The 10,934-nt window shown below is 40.8% G+C and overlaps 1 protein-coding gene across 1 annotated transcript; it reads left to right on the plus strand.

Annotated features, from left to right (window-relative positions):
- The first annotated feature begins 3,860 nt into the window (after positions 1-3,860).
- LOC143277101 (uncharacterized) lies at positions 3,861-10,715 on the plus strand. Its single transcript, XM_076581837.1, has 6 exons — positions 3,861-3,913; positions 4,764-4,843; positions 5,615-5,665; positions 6,656-6,714; positions 8,963-9,094; positions 9,776-10,715. Exons 1-6 carry the CDS (start codon positions 3,861-3,863, stop codon positions 10,529-10,531), a joined length of 1,131 nt encoding a protein of 376 aa, XP_076437952.1. The 3' UTR covers positions 10,532-10,715.
- Positions 10,716-10,934: the final 219 nt, after the last annotated feature.

Raw genomic sequence — 10,934 nt, forward strand, 5'->3', positions numbered from 1 at the left:
AAGTATGTCAAAAGCAACATGGACATTGGAAAGGGTGCTGACCTTGATGAGAGGAAAGTTGTGTAGAGAACAAACAATGAAGCTGATGATAACACTGACAAGGAAAATGAGGGGGAAAAACTTCAGGCGACATGTGTAACGTGTACAGTGAGGCTTTTACTCAGGCCGGGAACTTTAAAACCCACAGGAGAATCCACACAAATAAAACCCTTACACATGTCCACACTGTGACAATGTGGTTTCAGGTCAGTCCACGCACGTGACAAACCTGTGTGGAACGGCATTCTCTGAGACTGGTGACTGAAAAAGACACAAGAGAACCCACACAGGTGAGAAAACCAAAATATACAACAACGTGGATGTGGGAAAGGTTGCTGACCTTGATGGTAGGAAACCTGTGCAGAGAAATAACTATCAAGCGTGTGTGTGATGTGTGCAGTAAGGCTTTTACTCAGGTAGGTCACTTGAAGACACACAAGTTGTTTCATACAGTTTGTGCGTGATGTGTGCAGTAAGGCTTTTACTCAGGCAGGTCATTTGAAAAGACACTAGTTGATTCATACCAGTTGGTCATTAACAGTTTCTGTGTGGCATGTGCAGAGATACTTTTATTCGGATTGATGACTTGAAGACACACAAGTTGATTCAGTTTGTGTGTGTCATAAACAGTAAGGCTTTTCCGTAGGCTGATTCCCCCGAAGACATGAATTTCATGACACTGGCAGAATGGTTAAAATGCTTATCTGTCAATACAATGTCTTTGAGGGTCTGGGTTCAAATCCCTGTCTCACCCTTTCTCTCAAGTTTGACTGGAAAATCAAACTCGGTATCTCGTCATTCAGATGAGGTCCTGTATGCAGCACACACTTTGCACACTGAAAAAGAACCCATGACAACAAATGTTGTCCTCTGGCAAAACTGTGTAGAAGAAATCCACTCTGACAGGTAAACAAATAAGCCCTCAAAGCCTGACTAAGTATGTTAGGTTATGCTGCCAGTCAAGCATTTGCCAAGAAGATGTGATATTGATTATTAATATGACTGTAGTGACACCTAATGTTAAAATGTCATAACCAAGTTCCTGTCATTTGTTCTGCCTCAAACAACATCATGACCCATTGAATGGTGGATAACAATAGGGTCTTTTAATATAATGATTTTTACCCTAATTCTATCATCCATGATTAACAGTGTCAAAAAAAAAAAAAAAAAGGCACTTGATTGACACTGTAGCATGAACACACACACACACACACACACACACACACACACACACACACACACACACACACACACAGAAATCAATTTGTAGATAAGATAGTATACATTTGTGACTTTGTGATTTGTCATTCATATCTCTCTCACTCTTTTTTCCTGCATGCATATATACAGCGTGTGTGTGTGTGTGTGTGTGTGTGTGTGTGTGCGCGCGCGCGCGCGCTCATGTATCCGACTCTGTGCATTTGTGTTTTGTATTATGTTATCATTGATTATGTTTGGATGTTTGCTATGTGGTTGAGGTTACTGTAAGTTAGATGTATGGAAGGGTGTGTTGAGTTGTTATAAAAAAATCTCACTCGTGATTAAGATTTTTGTGGGTAATTTTTCTTCTTGTGTTTTAGTCTTTGTGGTGTGTCTTGAGCATTACTGTATTTTAATGAAAATGCATCATAAATCAACCATTCTTCTTATTACTATTAATTGATGTTACTATGACAATGATTAACAATTGTAAATCCTTTATATGTTGTTTAAATTAATAGATGCATGTTTTTCCCACTCCAAACATATCTCTCAGTTAGCCAGTGTAATTGATTGTGAGTACAGGATTCATATAAAAACATTTATGTATTTTGTTTCATATTAGATGATGTATGTAAGATTTTTATGTACCTCTGTGGTGCTTCCTGGAATAAACATCTCTTTACATGTCTTGTCTTGTCACTGATAATAGAATGACTGGCCTGTCTGCCTGTCTGTCTACATGTCTGTCTGTCTGCCTGTCTGTCAACCTGTCTACCTCTGTCTCTGGATATATATCAATGTCTGACTGAGGATAGAGGGAAGGGGAGACAGCTTCTTTCAATCAACAACAACAACAACAACACACACACACACACACACACACACACACACACACACACACACACACGTACCACACACACACACACACACACACACACACACACACACACACACACACACAAGCATATAATACCACACACACTCACACACACACTGCACACACACACACAAACGCGCGCGCGCGCGCACGCGCGAGCATCATATCCTTGGATATTTTTTTAATATTATTATTAAGGGTATGTATCAATCAAAATAATTATAGTGATTGATTGATTGATATGGATAATAATATAGCGCCTATCCTCGGTCGGACACCAAGCTCTAAGCGCTTTACAAACACGGGGTCGTTTGCTCAACAAGCTGCCTACCTGGGTCTACCCCAGGCTGGGCGCTCATCATTCGTTTCCCATGTCATTCAGTCAGATTCCAGGCACGCACACATACACACTCAGACAGACAAGTAACATTTTACATGTATGACCCTTTTTTTTTGTTGTTGTTGTTTTTTTACCCCACCATGTAGGCAGCCATACTTTTTTTTGTTTTCGTGGGCGTGCACAGTGCTGGGTATGTTCTCAGTTGTTTCCATAACCCACCGAACGCTGACATGGATTACGGGATCTTTAACGTGCGTAGTTGATCTTCTGCGAGCGTATACACACGAAAGTGGTTCAGGCACTAGCACGTCTGCACATATGTTGACTTGGCAGATCGTAAAAATCTCAACTTTACCCACCAGGCGCTGTCACCGAGATTCGAACCAGGGACCCTCAGATTGAAAGTCCAATTGCGCTTTAACCATTCGGCTATTACGCGTGCAGGGAGAGATACACTGAAGTCGAAAATTGAACTGAACATGATAAAAAGATGAAAGAAAATAGTCTACACGCACACACCAACAGAAGTGTGCGAATTCAAATGCACTGACACACACAGAGACACACAGACACAGCGACACACCGGCAGACACACACACACACACACGCGTGCGCGCGCACACACAAACACACACACAAATGCACAACGTATATGCGACAATTTCCAGTCTCACAGTCATGGAGGCCAACTGTCTGACTGTACCCAGACCCATACTAGACATAAAAAGCACATGAATCCCAGCACACACACACACACACACACACACACACACACATTTCTACATGCCTCAACTCTCATAATTCAAACACACGCGCGTGCACGTGGCACACGCGCGCACACACTATACACACTGCATGCGCGCGCACGCACGCAGCACGGCCACGCTGACGCATATTCCAAAGCTCCAATAATGCGCACACAACGCACACACACTCACACAGCGAGAGAGGCACAACACACATGCACCCGCACAACTGTTCCGTTTTGAAGAAATATGCGGATTGTTTGTTTGGAAGTGATACCAATGTCCATGTCCTCCGTTTACCAACGAAGAAGGTGTGTTGTTTAACAAAGGCCCACATTTACATAAATGCAACCTGATTCCCCCAGCGACCCCCCCCCCCCCCAACCCCTACCCCAAACACACACATTATTTTTCAAGTGACACTGATAGTGTCACTGTTTGTCCTCACAATCGGTCAGTTTCGGTGAAAAGACAGCCGATGACCGTTTTTGTGCAGTGGCAGTATGACTGGCGCGGAAAGCTCGACTTTTTAATTCATCCCTGCATATTTTCTGTAGAACAGAATTCTGTGGAATGTAAGTTATTCGAGTTTCTATCATTCTGTTTTTCTTTTGTTGTCGGCAATATTCACAATTCCCCCCCTCTAGACGGAATGATTAATATTTACAACTGCGACGTAGCCTACACTACCAGATCTATATCCAGGTACACAGAGGAGAGTGGAAGGGAAGAAATGTGGATGTAAATGTTTTCTTGTAGTCTTGTCTTTGTCAAAATGCATGGTGTTGTCGTTTTTCATTCTATTCAAGGCTTACAGTGTAGCATTTGTTTTTTGCTTGGAGCTCGGTCTCTTGCGCTGGGTGATAGTCTGACCGTCTTGAATTGAAACAATGACGGACATTTCCCTGACCACCTCTTTTGTTCCCGTGTATGTGTGTGCGCACAATAAGAAGTTGCTACGTATACTAAAGTCTTTCTTTGGTTTCGTGATCAAAAGTCGATTACAACGGCTTTTTTTTATTTTTTTATTTTTTTATTTTTTTTTTAGTATCTGTCAGTTTAAACAAACCAAGACGATACGAGGTGACAAAATATTTCTTCTCTTATCAGTTCATTCAGATTCAGTATAGTCATACTAATTTTTACTAAAGAGTTCGAATCTTCACTATTGATATTGGTATTAATTACCTCTTGCAGTTTTAGGCACAGATGAGATCCAAAGAAGATGATGACAATGATCAGTTGTTGATCTGTGGACTTGTCACTATTTTTTGCAGCTATTGTTTATGTATACATAATATAGTAATTAGTATAGATTTATCTTGCACATGCTATACACATGTTAAGATTATAAACATAGTCTACACTTTGGTATGCATTCAGTATTTTCTGTTACATGTTTATATATATATATATATTTCTTTTTTCTTTTACTTTTTTCAGCAGCAGATCTCCAGCACCAGACTTCTTGCTTGACCTTTGCCCTCCCTCAGCCTTGTCTGGCGGCACAGTTCAACATGTCATTCAGGTGTACAACCTGTGACGTGATGCTCAGATCAAGCCGGCAGTATGAGCAACACATGACAGGCAGTTCACATGCCAAAAAACTGAAGGAGATAACTTTCAATGGACAAGGTCTGTGATTTAAATTGATAACATTGATAACACTATTAACAAGATATCATAGAATAAACTCCATTCTCTCATGATATGCTCTGCAGCAGCAGGTGTACATACATGGTTCTGTGCATGGTCCAAGATTAGAAATGGTACTGAATGTTAAAATCTGCTGGTATATTACTAATTTAAATTGAAACATGTCCATGATCATAAGCAGACACTAACCATGAATATGAACAGTTTGTTTGGTTCACTTGAAAATGTCTGTTTTCAGCTGACAGTTTTTGAGTTTTTACCTGCTGTTACCTGAAAATCAAAAGTGAATTAATGATCTGGAATATTCAGTCTTCACAGTTCAGTCTCACCCTCACCACTTCAGACAGGTTCACACACTCTCATAGAAACGCATGCATGCATACACTAAAGCATTGATACTCTCACACACACACACACACACACACACAAGCACACACACACACACACACACACACACACACACACACACAAGCACACACACACACACACACACACACACACACACACACACTGAAAACTAGCACCTCATAACAGTGCATATGTGTATAATGTTTAGAAATTCAGAATAATATTTACAAACTATATCTGATCTGGTTCATCAGTTGTAAAAAAAAAAAAAAGCAAAGCACTGAGTGACTGACATTCAGTTGTTGAGGACAGAAAAAGTTGTTAACAAGCCACTGACATTCAGTTATTGAGGACAGAAGTTGGTGTCATTTACAAGCCACTGATATGTTCTGTCTGTTGCAGATTACACATGTGACAGGTCTGTGACTGATGTGAGCACAGCCACCACACCCTGTGAGACAGACACTCAGAATCCATTGGCTGCTGTCATGAAGTCTGAAACAGACAGACACACAGACAGTGGTCCAGGTATTAAAGCTGAACCAGTTGATCAGGATGCAACAAGTGGTGTGTTTCACCAGTACCAGTCTGTAGTCAAAAGAGAAGGGGATGTGAACATCAAATGTGAATCCTGTACCTGTGTTCATTTGTCTTCTTCACCAGTGACTCCATGGAATGTGAAGTCTCATTTTCAGTGTGAGAGATCAGAAGTCAAGTTTGATTTCCAGACCGAATCTGTCAGCACAAACATAAACCATGATGTTGTAGAGACTGAAGCAGTCACAGCAAACATCAGCACTTATGTCGTCAAGACTGAACCAGTCATAGCAAACATCAGCAGTGATGTCATCAAGACTGAAGCAGTCACAGCAAACATCAGCAGTGATGTCATCAAGACTGAACCAGTCACAACAAACACCAGCAGTGATGTCATCAAGACTGAAGCAGTCATAGCAAACACCAGCAGTGATGTCATCAAGACTGAACCAGTCACAGCAAACACCAGCAGTGATGTCATCAAGACTGAAGCAGTCATAGCAAACACCAGCAGTGATGTCATCAAGACTGAACCAGTCACAGCAAACACCAGCAGTGATGTCATCAAGACTGAAGCAGTCATAGCAAACACCAGCAGTGATGTCATCAAGACTGAAGCAGTCATAGCAAACACCAGCAGTGATGTCATCAAGACTGAAGCAGTCACAGCAAACATCAGCAGTGATGTCATCAAGACTGAAGCAGTCACAGCAAACATCAGCAGTGATGTCATCAAGACTGAACCAGTCACAGCAAACATCAGCAGTGATGTCATCAAGACTGAACCAGTCACAGCAAACACCAGCAGTGATGTCATCAAGACTGAAGCAGTCACAACAAACACCAGCAGTGATGTGCAGTCTGAAACAGTGACAGACATCATGATGACGGTGACTCCTGATGCAGTCAGATGGGAATCCACCTTCAGGAAGGATGAAAATAACAGACCAGCAGGTGATAATAAGGTGGGTAAAATTTCTGGTTTGGGGTACTTCATATTAATTTTTCTACAAGATATATAATAAACACTTCTCGTTTACTTCCGTTACATATTTTTCTCTCTTGGGCTATGGTTTTATGTTACTTTTGCTTCTAAGTTATACTTCAGTCAAGTGCGCACAGGTGTTGTAATTTTGAAAGTTTATGTATGATGTAAGAACTTGCCATTGTTACTTGTGAATGTGTTTTATGCCTTACATTCTGTGATCATGTTTGACTCGCATGACTGTAAACAAAGTGAATCCATGAGTATGACATAACCCTGTTTTTGGTGTGTGTTTGTGTGTGTGTGTGTGTCTGTGTGTGTGTGAGAGAGAGAGAGAGTGCATGCATATGAATGTATATGTGTGGGGGGTGTGTGTGAGAGAGAGATTAACTTAGTAAGCTAATCTTAATTTTTTGTCTGTTACTAGTGTTAGCATCAGATTTGACTTTTTATATAAAGATCAATTCTTTGCACAGTCCGATTAGGAAATAATGGAGAATTAAACACTTTCACAGTCATTTTACTGTTGCTATTGTTACAGGTGTTTTGTTGTTTTGTTGTTGTCATTCTTTTTTTCACAATATTTAACACTTTAATGACACAAATTGATAAATAGCAGTGCATTTGTTTCATTTTCAGCTGAAATAGTTAATTTATTCTGCTTAGTAATCATATGGAAGTTGCATTGATTAAGCATACTACCATGACCAGTAAATTCTGCATGTCATGGAATTTCAGTCTGAATATGCTATCGGAAACGATTTAGTCAACACACCCCACTCTTTCAAAATATTAAATTAGACCAAAAAAAAAAAAAAAAAAAAAGGACTGAAGTCAGAGACAAGTTGCTGTGTTTTCCACCCAGTGTGAAGGCCTGACACAGTTTACATTCACCCAAAGTGGTTGTTTTAACTCTCTCCATACGAACGACGAAAGAGACGACGTTAACAGCGTTTCACCCCAGTTACCATCATCAAAATATTGCAAGCGGAAGGCTCCTATACTGAAGAGGTGAATGTTGACAAAGAATACCTCAATTCTGACGACGGAAGCTAAAGGTTGGGTCTTTCAGACACCCACTGGACATCCGAGGGGTCTGTGTAGAGGAGAAGAGAGGACTGGCCGTACTGAGTGAGTTAAACTCCCACCTCAGGAAGACACTGGGTACCCGCTTTTATTTACAAAAAGAACCCAGAAAGAAAAACAACAACGAAAATCAACAGGGAAATAAAGGGGAAAACAGCTCTCCCTGTGTCAGTTATCTCAAACTGGAAGACGGTCATTACACTACAGACAGAAAAACCGTAGTGATTATTTTGACATCCACTGACTTCCTTTTCCAAGAAGTCAGATTCATGAGATACCATCTGATTTATCAAATCATCTGGAGCAGCACAGTTCTTCTTAGTGGAACTTCTGCTCTCCAACTGTGTGAAGATCCTACAGCTCGCCCTGATGAAATTCACCACAGTTTGCTGAATCAGCTTCCAGCAACTTGAGTAAAAACCATTCTTAATTTGAGAACACAGTCACATCTGGATCTTGTGGGTTCTTTCCCCCTTCCTAACAGAAGGCCCTGATCACACCTTTCCCTAAATCTGGCAAAGGTCTGACAGATCACATCCACTACCAACCACATAAGGTGCAACAAGTAATGCATTCATAAACATACAACATTAACATGTTATTGTCATCTTTGATCTAGAAAACACTTTTGACACTGTCTGGAATTATTGCATTCTTTCAGATCATGACCATGGCTTTCAAGGTTATCCAGTTTTTATTGACACACGTGTGTAAACAAAGCAAGTCTAAGCAATCATATGGTCTCATTGTCTGTGTGTACCTGTCTGTCTGCATGTGTGCCTGTGTTAATTAGATTTCGTTGGCCTTTGCTTGACTGTTGACAACAACTGTTAGTGGTATGTAAATAAAACTCAGTGTTGTGATAAGTATGAGTGAGACCTTTCCAGTCATAACTTGTACAATGATTTGTTTTGCTCTGTAAGAAGCCAAAGGTCAAGGTCACTTTCAAGACAGTATGCTTTACACTGTCCTTTCTATTCCAGTGCCGTAATTCACATGTTCAAATATATATATATATATATATATATATATGCGTGAGTTTTGAAGGCCTTGCCTTTTGCTTTTTGTGTATTAAACACTGTGTATTGGTTGTGTTTGCATTACTGTTAACAGTGGTTATCAAAACTGATTTTTCATTTCAGGAACAAGTGAAACTTCATCCCTCAGTCATTGACAAAACAACACCTCAGTTGTCAGTGTCTGGAGCGAACAGAACTCCTCTACACAAGTCTGCCGACACTTCTGGGTCACTGCTGTCCCTGAACAGAAGTCATGTGTGTCAGCGATGTTCTGCTGCCTTTGTGACGTTCAGCAGTTTAAAGATACATATGATGCATGTTCATGGTGAGAAACTACATGCTGTGTTACCTGTGTCCTCCACACCTGGTGGTTGTGATGCTGGTAACTATACCTATAGCAACATGAATGTGAGAAAGGTCACTAACTTTGATGACGGAGACATTTTGCAGAGAAAAAACAACAACTTTGATGATAAGACTGACAAAGAAAGTGAGGAGAAAAAGAGCAGGCACAATGTGTGTGACGTGTGCAGTAAGGCTTTTACTCAGGCTAGTAACTTGAAGCCACACAAGTTGATTCATGCTGGTCATAAACAGTTTGTGTGCGACGTGTGCAGTAAGGCTTTTGCTCAGGTTTGTAACTTGAAGAGACACAGGTTGATTCATACTGGTCATAAACAGTTTCTGTGTGACGTGTGCAGTAAGACTTTTACTCAGGCTGGTAACTTGAAGACACACAAGTTGATTCATACTGGCCATAAACAGTTTGTGTGTGATGTGTGCAGTAAGGCATTTACTCGAGCTGGTCAGTTGAAAACACACTGTGAGTTGATTCATACTGGTGATAAACAGTTTGTGTGTGACGTATGCAGTAAGGCTTTTACTTGGGCTAGTAACTTGAAGACACACAAGTTGATTCATACTGGTCATAAACAGTTTGTGTGCGACGTGTGCAGTAAGGCTTTTACTCTGGCTGGTAACTTGAAGACACACAAGATGACTCATACTGGCCATAAACCGTTTGTGTGTGACGTGTGCAGTAAGGCTTTTACTCGGGCTGGTAACTTGAAGACACACAAGTTGATTCATATTGGTCATAAACAGTTTGTGTGTGACGTGTGCGGTGAGGCTTTTACTCGAGCTGGTCACTTGAAGACACACTGTGAGTTAATTCATACTGGTCATAAACTGTTTATGTGTGATGTGTGCAATAAGGCTTTTACTCGGGCTAGTACCTTGAAGACACACAAGTTGATTCATACTGGTCATCAACTAAAACAGTTTGTGTGTGACATGTGCAGTAAGGCTTTTACTCAGGCTTGTTCCTTGAAGAGACACAAGTTGATTCATACTGGTCATAAACAGTTTGTGTGTGATGTGTGCAGTAAGGCTTTTACTCAGGCTGGTACCTTGAAGACACACAAGTTGATTCATACCGGTCCTAAACAGTTTGTGTGTGACGTGTGCAGTAAGGCTTTTACTCAGGCTGGTACCTTGAAGAGACACAAGTTGATTCATACTGGTCATAAACAGTTTGTGTGTGACGTGTGCAGTAAGGCTTTTACTCAGGCTGGTAACTTGAAGAGACACAAGTTGGTTCATACTGGTCATAAACTGTTTTATGACGTGTGCGGTAAGGCTTTTACTCGAGCTGGTAACTTGAAGACACAAGTTGATTCATACTGGTCATAAACAGTTTGTGTGTGACGTGTGCAGTAAGGCTTTTACTCAAGCTGGTAACTTGAAGACATACAAGTTGATACATGATTCATACTGGTCATAAACAGTTTGTGTGTGTTGTGTGCAGTAAGGCTTGAAGACGCACAAGTTGATTCCTTCTGGTCATAAACAGTTTGTGTGTGACGTGTGCAGTAAGGCTTTTACTCGGGCTGGTAACTTGAAGACACACAAGTTGATTCATACTGGTCATAAACAGTTTGTGTGTGACGTGTGCAGTAAGGCTTTTACTCTGGCTCATCATTTGAAGGAACACAAGTTGATTCATACCGGTCATAAACTGTTTGTGTGTGACGTGTGCAGTAAGGCTTTTACTCACGCTGGTTCCTTGAAGAGACACAAGTTGATTCATACTGGT

The sequence above is a fragment of the Babylonia areolata genome, chromosome 33, assembly GCF_041734735.1.
Source record: "Babylonia areolata isolate BAREFJ2019XMU chromosome 33, ASM4173473v1, whole genome shotgun sequence".
Taxonomy (NCBI): Eukaryota; Metazoa; Mollusca; class Gastropoda; order Neogastropoda; family Buccinidae; genus Babylonia; species Babylonia areolata.